Here is a 16,990-nt window from a genome sequence, read left to right as displayed (position 1 = left end):
CCCTCCACCCAACTCTCCAGTCTGTCCAGATCCCATTGAATGGCAGCCCAGCCTTCTGGTGTATCAGCCACTCCTCCCAGCTTTGTATCATCAGCAAACTTGCTGAGGGTACATTCCAACCCTTCATCTAGGTCATTGATGAAGATGTTGAACAAAACTGGACCCACTACTGATCCCTGGGGAACACCACTAGCTACAGGCCTCCAACTGGACTCTGTGCCGCTGACCACAACCCTTTGAGCTCTGTTGCTTAGCCAGTTCTCAACCCATCTCACAGTCCACTCATCCAAACCACACTTCCTGAGCTTCACTGTGAGGATGTTATGGGAGACAGTGTCAAAAGCCTTACTGAAGTCAAGGTAAACCACATCTACTGCTCTCCCCTTCATCTACCCAGCTAGTCACTCCATCATAGAAGGCTATCAGATCGGTCAAGCACGATCTCCCCTTGGTGAATCTATGCTAACTACTCCTGATAACTTTCTTTCATCCATGTGCCTAGACATGGCTTCCAGTTCAGCTTCTTAGCTAGAGTATTTGAAACCCTATTTCTACTCTGATTAAAATTTTAAAATTTGCAAGGAAAAAAAATATCTAAAATTCTTTATGAGATGGCCTGGCCTGTGAAGTTTTTTATTTTCAAAGATATTATTCATTTAAATTGTGCTGCCTGCACAAGCTAACAGATTGGACAGAAAAGATGCTTAGTTCAGTCAGCAATTAGCTCTTCTCTACCTCCCTCACTCCTCCCACCCACCTACCATATCAACACTTATTTAGGTAGTCATCAATTCAGGAAAAAGGGGAGGGAAACCACTACTCTGGAGATAGCATATACCAGATTAAGATAATATTATTAATGGCATCTGAATACAAAGAAAAAAAGAATAAAAACTATCCTCTGCAGGTGCTCTGGTTAATTGCAGAATAAGGGGGAAAACCCATAACCTATAAAGTTAGTATTTTAAGAAAGTTAGAGAAAAAGAAGGAATGTTTCACAGGCATCACAGAGTATTTTCTCAGCAACCAGAAGACATTATGGCAACATTCAAAGAATTCCATACAGTGCTTTAAGATCGCTCTTTTTGTTTAGAGAAGAAATCCCACAAACAGTAAGACCTGAAACAGAACCACCAGATACATGAGTATCACATGGACACAGATCAGCTAGTCACATGAAATGGAGATGCCTAAAACTTTATGACAGCTTTGGTACTGAGCAGAAAGAGATGACAACAGCCCCCAATCCAAAAAATTGTGCATGTTTTGTTGGGATTTCATTTACTTACGCTTCACCCAAATGACTTTAACTGAAACTATCACATATACTGATATACTCCTTCCTCATCTGAAAAAAAGGACACACTAAAAATAAAAACAAAACAAATATTCTGTAGCAACAGAAAACAAAGAAAGAAAACTGGCATGCATATAGCAGCAGCACACATGCAAAAGCCTACTTGTGATGCAATTTGTCATAAACAAAATGAGTAACAGAAAGCTTTTGGGGCAGAGGACAGTGCCGGAATGCCCAGCGTAAACTCTTGTTGATTTAAGATCTACATTACAGTGATCGTTATGATGTTTCCAAGATGAGTGCAGCATATAGAGCTTCCTGCGATGCAGGAGTGGTCAGTCTGACAACAGTAACGCTATAAATACATTAATACCAAAGGACTTCACAACCACAGGCGACTGGTAGCAGGATTCATACATTTACTAGATCAAAATTCTGGTGCAGGTCAAGAGCAACAGCAACATTCCTAGCAACTGACAAATGTGTAGTGGACCTTATGAAAGAAGCTGGTAGTTTCAGTCCATTTCCTGATTGATGGACAGGTGTCTACAACACACACAAGTCACCACAACTGGCACTCCAAAGGATCTCAGCCAGACCAAGGACTGTGAGATGCTCTGAACTGTAAAGTGCAAAGCTCAGAGACCTCTGTAACCCAGACTTACTTGAATCAACTTCCCCACAAAAATGGAGCACGTGAGCAAATCCACTGTTGCCTCTGGCAATGTATTTCAGCAATTACTTACCCTCACAGTTAAAGCCTTGCTTACTTCCAGTCTTAATCTGTGTGACATTGTTTGTCAGCCACACATATCACGCTGTTCTCTAAGGCGGGCTCTCTGCATGGGGACCCACAGACTGTCATCAGACCATCCCTGCCTCTCTTTGTGGACAATACCTCTCTGGGACAAGGGCTTGAATGGCTGTCTGACCAGAAGAACTTCTAGCACCCCTTCCTCCCCCGCTAGTCCTGCTGTACTCCTTCCTGCATTACACACAGCAACTGCTGCCCAATGCACTGGAGGAAGCATTCTTGCTTTTGCCAGTATTTAAGCATGTGTATGTATGTGTGTGGTTGGGAGTCGGGGAGGGAAGGGTAAGAGTGAGGATTAAGGATGCTGGAAGTTCAGGTGCTTGGACATAACTGTCCACCACAGCACACACTTTCCAGAATGGGATGCAGCTGTTTTCAAGCAGCTGCACAATCCATACCAACATCCTATTTGGTCTGGGCCCACATTCACCTCTACGTAACATCCCCCAGAACAGGGTCAAACACCTGGAAAACCCACAGAGAAACACTCTTTGCTTCAATCGACCTGCAACCAGATTCTTGTAGGCAAGATTAACAAGATTTGGCTTCACCTCCTTCATTTATATCAACTGGCGCAAAATTTATTAGATTCCAGATCTAAGGCAGCAAAGTAAGACCTTGCTGGTGTCCTTTGAAGCAACAGGGGGAACAATTGCTCAGGATTAGTTAAACATGCTTCTACATTCTCTGTGGGTTCTGACTGACCGCACCAGCTTGGTTAAGATATATGGATATCACAACAGCCAGACCTTTTGGTCTCCAACCCCAAGGGCTATATTTCCTAGCTTTAAAAAGGGAGTTCTACTAAGAGGTCCAAAGTCACTGACAGATATACTATTATTTAAAGCACACTCTGTGAGATAGCTGGTTCCTCATCCACCTTTTAGTGTCTCTCACATTCTGAACAGAGATATTAAAATCTGAACTGAGAAATAGATTAGAAAGCAGGTGGCAAGAAACCTAATTATTGTCCTCTGTATATGGCTTTTGTGTGGATTTATAAAACATCTGTGAGTGTTCCACGGGCAGACGTCCAAAGTGGTCTGAAGGAGCCAACTTGATTCACCAGGGCTATTGCCCCTTGGCCTCTGCAGAAACACACATGATGCTGTTGGACACCACCCTTACTCAAGGGGTGAATTCTATGCATCTGAAATAACAAACCTTGTTCCACATGGCATGCAGTACTTTCTCTTGGACATGCCACCAGTTACCTATAGTTTTTTCTGATGGGAGTTATAAATGTGCATCTTTAAATTACAAAGTGCTTACCTAAGTGGTTAAGATCCTGTGTAAGAATGGTGTATTTCATTGGAATGAGCCTTAGGATGCCTCTTTAACTATAGATTAATTGCAGGCTTGGTTTCATTAGAGGACAAATTTCCTGGAAACAGTTTATACAAAAAGAACTAAGGGGCAATATTGCAATATAGTTCAGGACAGATTTTGGCAAATTCCTGTCGGTCTAAATAGCTTGAAGTCTTACAAAACAATTCTATGTCTTGTATTTAATGCAGTCTGCCAATGTCTAAAGGTATAAAAAGTCTTAGAATCCAATTGATTTTTAAACCTACTTTTTCCAGTTATTCCAGCATGAAAGTATGCAATAACTTCCTAAGGCCAATTATGAGCCCCCCATAAATCAGACATGGTGATTTGTAAATGATCATTGAGATAGTGTCTGAAACCAAATTTCAGTATGAAAACATTCTTCTTTTTTTTTTAATTCTCAACAGGCACACACTATGAAACCTAAACCAATATAACAAATATTTTTTTGTGAAACTCTTCAATCATTTTCTAGTAAGTTGGTAAGCTATGAGAAACTAAAGCAACATACATCCAAATACTGCTGTATATTAAGCACAGAGGAAAGCACACTTTAAAAGGCACTGTGAATATTTTAAACACAATCAAGTAAAAATGGTGTGTAACAATGGGGCAATGTTGTAAGCTACTGAAGTGGAAAATAATTTTACAATTTGTAGCAAGTTGGTGTTCACCACATACACTGACATTTGCTTTTATTTCTTGAGTATTGCATCATTGAGTATAGACAATGAAGCCAAGTTAGTAATTTTCATTGTCTACCCACTACTACCAGCTTTAAGTACTGTATCAGAAGTATTACTGCATCAAAACAGTCATTACTGAAACTTCAAAATCTGACAAGCAAGATGTGGGTAATTCGTAAATACCTCTTTGAGAGCTAAGGTATGCATACATATTTGTTCCAGACAGAAAAAAAAAGGCCAAATTCTCTTTGACAACATGTTACTACAACGCTGTTGGGTTTTCAGTATCTAAAAACACTTACCTTCCATAGCTTGCAAAGAAAGCTTTGTTTAATGAAATATCTGCAGCATTTCCTATAGGTTGACTAGGAAATACTTGAGATAAAATATTGTCAGTAAAAGACAAATGCAACTACTGCAGTCCAAGAGAATGCAGCTTTTTACAGTTGATCCACATTCACATAAACACACACACAAAACAGGGAACCTCAGGCAAAAAAAGATTCTCACACCACTGCAATTCCATGTTTAAAGGTCTGAATAACATCAGACCGATTTCTGAACACAAATGTAAGCCCTCACTTTCCAAGAGTGAAATCCAGGGGGAAAGGAGAAGAGGGGGACACATAAGGAAAGCATTCCCATTTCATTTCAGTGGACTTGAGAACAAGTTCCAAGCACAGTGTGGATACACAAGCTGAAAATAAACCTACCTGTAAGGTGGCAAAGATGTAAATAACAAATGAAGTAACACAATTTAATGCATGTTTTCTAGACCTTGTTCCTAAACAGAGGCATTTATTTGCAAGCAAGCAATGCAGTAAGACCACGAATGATAAAGTAATTACTAATCAGCTCAGTGCCCAAACAAATGGACCTTGCAATCCTTCCACTACTTTTGGAACTGCAGAAAAGTTTTAACAGTTGTTTTCCAGATCACCAGCACATAAAGGAGTATATTGCACGCTGAGAAAATAGAAGGCACAGTTGGGAAAACAGCATTCTTTTAGATGCAGGGGTGAATAAAGCAAGTCCATCCTCCATCAGCCACTACTTGTTCCCATGCCACTGTAACTTTTGAGACACTATTGCAAATCAGATCGGGAACAGATCTGGCTAAATATAACCCTTCATGTCTTTTGTGGGGGTAGCTAGAGGAAGAAATGGTGACGTGGTTACATTTAACCCGCAAAAAAGCTCCCAGATCTATTTACCATGCAGCCCCACAAACAGATGCACCACCACAAGCAAGGAGGTGGCCTGTGGGCTGCCAAAACTACCACCACCACCAGAAACTGGCCTGACGCCACAGCTGATCTGTGCCACAATTAGTCTTCCTATTTTTCTAATCATGATAATAAAACAAAGCAAGCTTCTATCAATTTTAGAGAACAGCAACCTAGCAGAAATATTACATCTCCCTTACTCAGTACAACTGTTTCTCTCTTCCACTAAGAGCACTCTTGAAACTCAGTATGTTTCAGACTTAACAAGCATCAGGCACAAAGAAGTCAAATGGACAGTACAATAAAGTCAAGAGCTAAAGCTCTGCTTCAGCACACTTCTCAGTTCAAGGCCAACCCCAAATTCACCATTAACTTGATCTTGGTTTTCATCATGACATACTAGGGACATCCTTTGTTCAGCTAACCTATTGACTTGCCTGGGAGAGGTGGAAATTCTGTAATATAAGGACTGAATTCAGTAGAGGCTTTTTACATGAAGAGAATGAAAAGCAGAGATTCCCAGCAGCCTCTGAGGGGCAACACCAGCAACTGCCTTACCGACTATTTGGCCATATTTCGTGAAAAGTGGAATGCAGAAAAGGAACAACTTTAAGAGGACAACAGTTCCCAACATACATCAAACAGCAGAATTTTAAGGTGCAGCAAAGCCCAGCCAACCTCCCCTCCTTCCAAGGTAAGCTGACATAAAGAAGAAAGCACAACACAGGAGGTGTGCAGCCTGATCCCAGCTCTTTCACTGCTCAAGATGACAGAGCAAGTCAAGTCATTTCGGCTCTTCAGATCAAGTTCCCTTCAGTAAAATGGGGAATAAGACATCATGTTAAAGTGTTGGAGACCTACAGATGCTCTGCTATATTAGATGTATTATATGAGGGAGCACTGGTTCCTCCCACACCCCAAGCCTAAGTAAGGCTATTTTACACAGAAAAGGACTGCAAACTTCTTGCACAACCATCTGCTTCTATAAGGTTCAAGAAAAGGCCCAAGTACAAAGGAGGATTAGTAGTGGGGAGTGGGGAGAAGGAATGTTGTTTATGTGATGCTTGAACTCCACACAGAAGGAAACTTACCTTTACTATTAAATAAATAACACAATCCCATTATTGTGTTATATTGATTGAAACTGTAATTGTCTCTTCCTTTGTCATTTAGATTTCTTGTATAACAGCAGCAACAACAAAATCTGTGACTTGATCCCAAAACTACAGCTGTCAAACGTTTTCACAAGTAAATCAGTCTCAAAACAACAATTGTACAGAACAAGAAATTAACCCCAAGATGACTCTAAGAGTCACCTGCAAAGTAAGGATTTACCATGGAGTCCCCCACACCTCTTACCTCGAGCATAGGGCGGGCACTGTCGTGGATTGAAAGAATGTGCGTAATGTTATTCTTACTCAATTGCTCTACATCTCGGGCATCTGTGGTCAAGGGAAAAAAGGAAGAGAATTTCTTTAATCTCTTGAAATAGCCCACTCCCCTTTCCATGGTGCATGTTGAAAATCACTTATCATTGGTAGATTTCTTTTTGAAGCTTCATAAAGTAAAGACAAAACTCCAAATGCAGCTGTTCTAGAACACCATCATCAGAGCGGGTAACGGGAAGACACACTTCTAAGTCCAAAACAAATTATATACTATATAAAGAACAAGCTTAAGTGACTCAGGAATGTGTTCTTAAGTCAGAAGTTTCATGTATTTTGCATCTGAAATATAAGTCTGTGTATGCCTGTGTGCAGGTGATGGCCATCTGAACAAGCAGTCAGAGCTGTACAAGAAATAGCTTACCTCCTCTCTACCCACAAATCCCCCTTGAGAAGGTATATTTTTCACTTGGGAGATAGACCTTGTGATATCCAGGTCTGAGAAATGAAGCCAACCATATCACTTGAATTGAGGTATTAACGGGCAAGTCAAAATGAGAACTAGTCCCGTGGACTTATAGGGAAAAAATGTGCATTTTGCCAATATATACCATAATTTTAAGTCTGAAGAGAGACATTATAAAGATAACAAATGTATGAGAAAGCAAAACATTACAGCAAGGAAATGCAGTTGTGAAAAGGTGGTTCCTAGACCTGTAACCAAGGGTTTTCAAACATTCAAAACTGGAAAGCAAGCTGGGGCAACTGAAAATTTGATGCTAGATATGCAAAAGCATAGGTTTGTTTCTATGAAAAAGAAGGTAAAATAGATTATCTGTCATCAGCAAGCAACTTGTCCCACACTAAACTATTCGCATGCCAGAAAATTACCTCAAAGAACCACTAACACAGGTAAAAGTTAGTTTGCGTCCATTTACTTGTGACCTTTTCGTTTGAGAATGGCACAGCACACCATGGCAAATACAGCAGTGGTTTTGTGATGTGAACACCTGCCTTCCAAATCTGCCCATACAATTTGTTCACATTAGCCTGGTTGCACACAAAAAAAAGCACTGACCACAAAGGTTTCAAACCGGCTCTCTCTAGGTACAAAAATAACAATAGCATCACCTGTAGATTCTTTATGTACGTGCAAGAGTTCAATTAGCATCTCTTGCTTCATCTTATTCCACTCTACTATAAAGTTTCAATGCCTTTTCTACATCACAAAGAGGAATTGGACATTTAATTATACTGCCCCATAGAGAAGATCCACATGAGCACAATAACAGGCAATAAAATTTAAACCTAATCCAATTATGAAAGCTTCTCTAAGGAAAATAAAATGGAGAGAAGACTCAAAACTGCATTGATTTCACTTGTTACTGGTCAAGCCTGCACCATCAACACAGATGCCTAATCCTTCAGGAGAGAATTAACACAAATTCCATCTGAAACAGATTTAAGGTCTAGCTTCACAAATTTCCTAAAAATCTCTCGAGTTAGCATTTCAAAGAAGAAAAGCTAATGTTTGCCAGGAGAGGTCTTCTAATCCACCTGACCTTCAGATTTATTAACAGTTTATAGGACAGTTCTGATTCCTCAGAGAGCCTAAGCAGGCAAGAGTTTGGAAGCCCAGAAGCCAGCTTAAGTGTCCCTAAAAATCACTGCTTTGTGATCTCCAAAGGCTAAGAGCAGATTTCAGAGCCTCCTGGCTGGAACTCACGGTCTTAATGCAAACCTAGCACAATGAGACCCCAACCTCTAACTATCAGTATGACCCACATGGTTAAGAGATGGCTTGCCACACAAGGCAAACAGCTTTAAAGGAGATATGATCCAAATTAAATGTTGACTGCTTTGAACCAGTCTGAAAGACCTAATGGACACAGTACAACTCAGACGGACAGTTCTTCAGTTAATCAAGGACTTAGGCTAAAGGAATTACAACAAATTAAAAGTATACAGTCAAACAGTGAGATTTCAAACATTCCTAGAAACAAGCTGGAAATGTCTATCCTACACCTACATCCCAGAGTAACCAGCAGGTCTTCAATATACTTAGGAAACAACCATTCAAAGTACAAAAGCAGAGGAGAAAAAGCTTCCCAGCCAATGACTGCATTATCTGGATCTAAACTTTAAACAGTTTACAAAGGGGAAATTCCCCTGGTTTCCCTGGCACCTGCCACAAGTCTCTACAGATACTACTGACAAAACTATTTTAACAGCAGTACAAATGAGCTACTTTGTCAGTCACAGTGTCATACAATAAATTACCGAAAAAATTCAGGGGTTATGTAAAGGACCAGCAAAAGACAGAAGAATAACCATTACCACAGCAATTCTAACTTCTTTTCTGTAGCACACTGCTGTACAACGACATGTTGTGTTTTCAGGCTCACATTTTGAAATCACAGCGTGAAACACCCTATTTCCAAATGTAAAGATGAAAGAAGCCTATCAGAGTCCATGTTGTGCATTCCTAAAGGGTGTCTCAAATGTAGGGCACTTGCTTCTTCACAGTAAGTTACCCAATATTCTGTTTCATACAGCGTAACGCTTCTCGGCTGACATGGACTTTTGAGTAAAGCCTTCAGGAATCTCTCTCCTCACACAAAAGAGCACAATTCACACTGGATCCCTCACACACCCATATTTAGCTTCTCTTCCCTCAATTTCATCCTCTGACTCCTAGTTTAACCTCTACTCATATGCAGAGAGCTGCAAACATTTAACTGCAAAAGCAATGGCAAAGTCATCAAAACAGGACCGGCGCTGGGGGGGCATCAGAATTTGTTTCCTTGCAGCTCTGGGAAGCCCTACTGTGTGGCTGGGGAGCAAATCACCTAGCATACTGTGCTTCCATCCCCCATATGCAAAAGGGAGACAATACTGGTCCAACCACTCCAATTAAGACACATCAATGACTGAAGGACTCCAAAACTAGGGTGATGAAGCCTCAAACACACGTACAACCATCTTCTCCTACTTTAGTATTCTAGAACCTCCACAGAGATGCAAGGTGAGGAATTGTCCTGGTTCCAGCCAGGATGGAGTTAATTTTCTTCACAGAAGCTAGTGTGAGGCTGTGTTTTGGATTTGGGATGAGAAAATGTTGATAACATGCTGATGTTCTGAGCTGTTGCTAAGCAGTCAAGGACAGTCCAGCTTATCGTGCTGAGCTGCCAGTGAGAAGGCTGGGGGTGCATGGGGAGCTGGGAGGGGACACAGCCAGGACAGCTGACCCAGGCTGGCCAAAGGGATATTCTATACCATATGACATCATGCTCGGTATATAAAGCTGGGACAAAGAAGGAAGGGGTGGAAGGACGTTTGGAGTTATGGCGTCTGTCTTCCCAAGAAACCATTACACGTGATGGAGCCCTGCTTCCCTGGAGATGGCTGAACACCTGCCTGCCCATGGGGAGTGGTGAACAAATTCCTTGTTTTGCTTTGCTTGCGTGCGCGGCTTTTGCTTTACTTATTAAACTGTCTTTACCTCAAACCATGAGTTTCCTCACTTTTACTCTTCTCATTCTCTCCCCTGTCCCACCGTGGGGGAGTGCGTGAGCAGCTGCCTGGTGCTCAGTTGCCGGCTGGGGCTAAACCATGCCAGGAATCAAGATGTCTTGCTTTGTGAAGTTAGATGGGAAGAAACAGCCGTGGAGTCTTTTCCACCTCTACTGCTAACAACGTAATAAAAAGGCATCCTGTCAGGAATGGGGTTGGGGGGGCAGGCATTACAGCGATAAGGGCCTGGATCTGCAACATTTAACTGCAACTCACCTGTGAATTTTGAAGATTAAACATCTCCACAAAGTAAGTGAGATTAAGTTTATTTTCATTTGGTCACATTTCCTCCCATTAGCCAGCTATCCCAAACTAAAGACATCCTCTCTTCTTCCTTCTCCAAAGCCCACATTTCTGACTTTGTTGTTAGTCCAAAAAGCTAGTAAGTATTAAGTTTTCAGCATAAAATTTTAGGTTATGTATACAAAAACAAGGTGAGTCCTTAGAGAAGGCAAGTCAGCCCAGTAAGTACAACAGTATTAAGTCTAAACCTGCAGATGTATAAAGACTACAGTTTCATCATCACCAGATTTTTTCTTTTTTTTTTTTTTTTTAATAAAACAACTTTTTGTCTACACTTTATTTTCTGCTTTGGACAGAACTAGAGATAGACACCTAGAGGAGAACCTCCTCTCCATTGGTTCAGAGCACTACGAGCTATTACTGAGAATGGTTTCTCATCAGCAGAGCTTTGTTCCAGAGTCCAGTGATCCGCACTTAGAGACACACACAGAAACTAAGCACACGAACAAAAACTCCACATCTCCTGTCCCCACTTCACACCATGTTCTAATACATATTTTGCCCCAGGCTCTCAGAGGACCTTTTTGGGGAGTGAGAAAGGTGGGGAAAAGGGTCCAGTACTCTGTTTCGTGAGAATACCTACAAAATGTCTTCCTTCAAAAGATGAACCTGAAAAAGGGAATGGTATCTTCACCTTCTCCAGTTTTAATTACCTGAAAGCAAGCCTTAGAAAAGGTAACTTTTCCCCAAAAAAATTAATCAGCTGATAACAGGAATTAACTAGACCTAGAAACACAGCAGAACCACTTGGTGGGCACTGCCTTTTTATACACTTAGTAACAGGAAGGGCAGAAACTTTCCCAAGACTCTCCAGCTCATCCACAGCAACACTGGACTCTTTGGGGGGAATTAAACCTCACATTGTGGCTTTCCCCTCCAAATCAAAAAGCCCCCAAATATTCCATTGGAAAAACTGGAATCTTCCAAATATGATTACAAGCAAGGAAGGACACAAGCTCTTTAATATTCAAGGTAGAAACATTCTTGAGTCTCTGGTACTCGCTACTGCTACACCTTTCAGTCTGGCACCAAACATTTAGAACCTCATATCAGAAGGAATGGTATTTTTTCTATTTGTGCTGAGAAACAGGCTAAAAAGCCCAGTCTCTTAAGCAACAAAGCACCTATTTTTATTGTGAGCACAGGTGCCTTCCAAGGGACATCAGGTTTCCAGGGCAGAAGACATGCAGGCATGCAATCCCGCAATAAATCCTTTGTCTTTTGAGAGCACTGAATTTCACCTGTAAGGTACAACTGGAACAAACCAAAATTTCCCCCAAACTAAAGGCAGGAAGAAGAGTTAACTTCTTTCTCTTCCCTCGTTTTTCTCTCTTAGCCCCCCATCCTCCCACTGGCAAAGAAGTAACTCCTTAACTTTCACTGAAGAAGCTCAAGAGCTCTGTTTCCTTCTGGGCTTTCAGACCAAACTCAGTATTTTGTATGGACATCTGTGGTTCTTCTTGAATCTTTCTGCCCTCTAGCTGTGCAATCTCAAATACACTCTCTCAGGAACACACCACAACTTCAATGTGCTATTGATGAGCAGAATCACACTTATAAGATAACAAGCACTTAAGCACATGCCGAGATGTATGCTTTTTCAGGAAAGTTTTCCAGAGACATACTCAAGTCCTGTGGACTTAGAGCAGCGGGAGGTTCAGCATGTAGTTCAGTGCTTTCTGTAATTAGGACTACACATAACTTTCTATCCTAAAGACCCTAAAGTGGTTACAAAAGCCCCTCACATTCTATATGCCTAAAGGTTTGCAGAGCAGCTGCAGAAGCAGAAGCAGCAAGCTCAACTTCCATTTCTGCCACAGATTTATTTCACAAGTTTTTCTTGCACCTCAGTTTATCTCCCAGCCAAATGCAGAGGATTTTGCACTTCAGCTGTCATGGATTGTTTTTAAGTTGATTAGGCCTAAAAGGACAGTAAGAAACCCTATACATAAAGTAGAAATATTGCTAAATATTTAATAATAATTCCCCAATCGGAACAATTGCTGAATGCCTTCTCCAGAGAACGGCCCTCCAAGATTACAGTGTTTAACATCTTTAACATCCTGCTTTCACCCAGTAGCCAGGCACCCATCAGGAACAACTGTGTCTCTTCCCAGTCTGTCCATGTCCCCAGAGGTTTCCCATGCAGCAGGGAGACAGGAGTGTGCGTAGAACAGTATTTTGACCTAGCTATGGAAACCCTGCCTGCCCAGGCTCCCTGAAGAGTCACTGGAGAAAGGAGGGGAGGCTATCCTCCAGAGGGCAGGTCAGAGCAATTCAGAGAGATTCCTCTGACCTTCTGGAGAAGCTCCCTCCTCTCTACCTCCTGCACCGAGACCCAGTGGGTGCCACGATGCCTCGAGCCCTCTGCCCAAGTGAGATGCACAACGCCGGGGATTCAGTGTTACCCCTCTTACCGACAAGATGCAACTTTATTCAATTCAAGCTATCAGTCTCAAACTGAAGAAATAGGAGACTGCTCAAAAGTGCATTACAGGAAATAATTTTGTAGACCCATGTCTTTAAAAGTATCTAGACATTTCAGCTGCCCAAATCAGGATACTCTAACCAATCCCAACTGTACACACTGCTGAATATTTTTCAGTCAACGATCCCCTTTATGGCAGTCTCAAAATTCATTAGTCACTTTTTGAAAGTGTGCCACAAATCAGAACATGCCCCAGGAACATGGTAATCAAGCTCCTCCAGAAAAATACACTGGTGATCAACCAACAGCCTGTTCCTAAATGGGATGACTTCACTGCACAGAGAGCTCGATGCAATTGCTCTTAAGTAGCAGGGCAAGGGGGGGTGTTTAACAGCAGGGGATGCAGAATAAGATAGAATTATAAACGTTTGCTTTTGTATTACTGAGGTACTGTAACAACAATCTTCTCTCTTCCTCTCCAGGTACGGTAGCTAATTTGAGACTATAACAACAGATAGTAGAACATGATGATTAAATGAAATGTGAGCAAAGGTCATAGCAATAAACTAACATTTTGTTGGTGGTTTTTATCAATTTAAACAAAATTAGGCTCCATTAACACAGACACTGAGATTAAAGCCAACCCATCCTTACCCTCTTTTATGGAGGTAGCTGAAGCATTTCAGCCTCTGCTTTTTTTCAGCTAGACCCCCAGAAACACTGCCCACTCGCACCACCTTCATCCACACGCCTCTGCGCAGAAGTGACCTGACATGCCATTGAAGGACCATTTGGAAGGCTGAGCGGCCAGAGCAGCACGAGCGAGAGGGTCGCAGGCCCTGGCCTCGGCAGAGATGCTGACTCACTCCGCAACCTTGGCCAACTCCCCTCAGCCGGTCAAACTGTTCATCAGCTGAAAACAGAACTGCACCAAGAAACAGATGCTCTGGCTGAGTTTCGCTCCCCTGGGCGGATTGTCAAGGGCCTACTTGCAGGACGGCCACAGCGAGAGGGACAGACTGAGCGCCATGTTCCCTGGGCCCATCCTGCCCACCCTGCCAGGCAGCTTGAAACCTAAAGGACTCCACTACCAACATCTTCCCATCCCGCCCCTCTCCTAAATTTCTTGACAGGAAAGAAAAAGAAAAAAAAAACCCAAAAACAAAAAGAGGAAGTTGGTTTTGTCACCGGCCCACGCAGTGGTCCACCCAAAGTGTTTTAAAAACTATCCTACTTTCCTGCTTGCTTTCTTTTTTCTCCTTTTACTACCTACTTCCACCAGTATAAACGCACCTCCATCCTCTCATTTTCCTTACCATGGCATGATTAAGTCTCTCACACATACTAGCTGTTGTATTTCTGTTTGCACCCCAGTGTGGCAAAAGGCAGCTTTTAACTTCACATGTACCTCTGGGCTGCCTCTCAAGGTGGTCAGCTCCGCTTCCCAAGGGGCAGCGAGCACTGGACCAGCAACACGGGTCAGCAGGTCCAGAGGCAGGTAGATTGGGCAAAAAAACCTACTGAGCTCACAGGTTTTGGGATGGTGAGGCAGGGAAGGAAGGGTGGGCATGAGGCAGAGAGGAGGTGCAGCACATCTAAATCTAACACAAACGTTGTCCAACCTTAACAGACCAGCAGTGATATCAGACAGATCAGGAAGGACAGGACAGACAGGAAGGCCCCTATGAGTCCTGCTTTGCTGTTGTACCCAAGCATAGGAAATATAAGGTCTACATGTATCAAAACAACTGTACAGGCACAACCAGTTTACTTCTGATTAGGGACACTCAGCTGGAACTGCTGCTAACAGAGTGCTTTGAGAACAGGTCATTTATTTGGATGTCTACATAAAGTTTCCCGTGTTTTCTAAATGTGGTTCTAGCTTTCTGTATACAAAAAAATAAACCTCATGCAAAAAGGAAAAAAAAAAAAATCCAGAGAATCTTACATCTGTGACACGGACAAGCACGAGTATCAGTGTTCAGACAGCAATCTACAGACCTATCAGTCTTGCAAGCAGTGATAACAGAACTCTTTAGCAGTTGTTATAAATAACCAAAATAATGAAAGCAATGAGCGGGAGGCATACTAAGCCTTTACTTATAAGGAGGGCTTGAAATAAGCCTTACAAAGAATCTGCCTGGCTCACAGGCTTGCCTGCCAAGCACAAGAATTGTTTAAGGCAGGCCAATGTTTAGGAATTCCAGCTGAAGCATGCTCCGAGGAGATGGCATTCATTTTTCTTTTCTTAAAGTACTTGCAGCACAGCACAGGGATGAGAGAGCAAACGAGTTCTTCTTTAAGTGCTAGCAACTGAATCCAGAAATGAAGCAAGATGGGGTTAAAGAAGCTGCAGAGATGTCAGTGAATTCCGTAGGCCTGTGAAACACCACCTTAAGACCCCTGCTAAGTAATCCTAGAGATAATGATAAAACTAATCTTACCTTTAAAGTTGCCAATGAACAAGCCAGGCAGAATCTGTGAGAAAGAAATATAGTATCAAATACAGATATCTTGTGGTAAGACAATTTGACAAAGTTCAATTTGCATACAGGATGGAACATACTACTTGAGCAGACTATTGTCAAATGCAATCTAAAAAGTGCTGACAATTTTGTGCCTCTTTGCAACCTTCTCAAACTACACAGCTCTAGGTACGCCACGCTTTGAGAGCATTCGTTGACAGCCAGGGGTTGTTAATCATGCAGACTCTCACATAATGAAGGCTCTCCAAGGAGAGCAAAAGCAGTTTACAAATACAAAGTGGGCCTTGCAACACACCCTTCCCCCTGCCCCCCCCCAGCAGGATGAGAGTTACCCTCACTTAACTAATGATGAAACTTCATACAGAAAAGGGGATTTGCCTAAAGTTGCTAAGCAAGCTGGAAAAAGCACTGCAAAGCAACAGCCTTCAAAGTCTTCTGAAGTGCAAAGCCATGGAAGTCAGGGCTGCAGCACTGTGGGGCTCTCTCTTCAACAGAGGAAATCATTGGAAAAGACGAGTTGTGGATGCACACAGAAAGAGAACGGAATGCTAGTTGGACATGTCTCTCCCAGATCTACCCCCTCACCCCAACACGCCCAGAAGCCTGCACAGGTCTCAGTTACAGGACTTTCTTTAACTGGGGAGTTTCAAGGTCAGTCTGAGGACAACAGGCGAGCACAGATACAGAGAGGCAGGTGACACTGCAGCGCTACTGCTCCTACCCTCTCATAATCCTCCTAACTTGGGAACAGCAGTAAGGACATGAAAAACCCCCAGGCACGTTGAACACACTTTTTTGGCCAAGAATTTTGTTCTCTGCCACCTGAAGTCTCTGACCCACGCCCGCATCCTTTGAAGAGACCAGGACTGTGGTGGTGTGATCCATTTTTCTTCGGTGCATGCAGAGCATACCACCAATACAGATATGTCAGCGCCGACTTCCTAAAGCCTTAGCAACACCCAAGTGTCACCACAACAGCAGCAACAGTCTCTCGGGCACAGCTATTTAAAGGGAAAACTCCACCCACTTTGCTCAGCCCAGCAGCCGCAAAGTTCCGAAAGTCATGAAGGACTTTTCATCGGGGATTATCGCCCCAGCCTTTGCTTCACTGCAGCCTTCCTGATGAAAGGTGACTCACCTTACCACGCAAAGGTTAGCAGGCCGGCAGAAGGGCCTGCAAAATAGCTTTTGATCTGCCTTAACTCCAGGGCTTTCATCCACTAAAAACGTCATGTTCACTGTTATTTATCTAGCCTTGCAGAAAACAGAAAGGCTGCAGCACTTCTCACACTCCCTGGAGCCTTGGTTTGTGTAAACATTCCCCCCTCAGCTTCGCTGGGTGATCTCTCCCTCCCTGCCATGTCACACCAGCTCTAACCGCCGGGCTCAGTTCTGCCACCAGCATTGAAAGACCGTTTCTGTGGGACCCTTGCTGTACCCTGAACTGCTTACAAATTAAGGGC

The 16,990-nt window shown here is 42.6% G+C and overlaps 1 protein-coding gene across 1 annotated transcript in view; it reads right to left on the bottom strand.

Moving 5' to 3' along the window:
• The window catches only part of DUSP22 (dual specificity phosphatase 22), a 37,534-nt gene extending 20,774 nt beyond the window's left edge, over positions 1-16,760 (bottom strand). Inside the window, exons 1-3 of the mRNA XM_010281727.1 lie at positions 16,671-16,760; positions 15,486-15,519; positions 6,712-6,794 (exon numbers count right to left, since the gene is read on the bottom strand). Coding sequence (XP_010280029.1) covers positions 6,712-6,794; positions 15,486-15,519; positions 16,671-16,760 — 207 coding nt within the window. The remainder of the gene's footprint in view (positions 1-6,711; positions 6,795-15,485; positions 15,520-16,670) is intronic.
• Positions 16,761-16,990: the final 230 nt, after the last annotated feature.

Source organism: Phaethon lepturus, unplaced genomic scaffold (genome assembly GCF_000687285.1).
Source record: "Phaethon lepturus isolate BGI_N335 unplaced genomic scaffold, ASM68728v1 scaffold46322, whole genome shotgun sequence".
In the NCBI taxonomy this organism is placed as follows: Eukaryota; Metazoa; Chordata; class Aves; order Phaethontiformes; family Phaethontidae; genus Phaethon; species Phaethon lepturus.
Note: the sequence above shows the minus strand (reverse complement) of the source record. Positions and strands in the feature narration are given on the sequence as shown.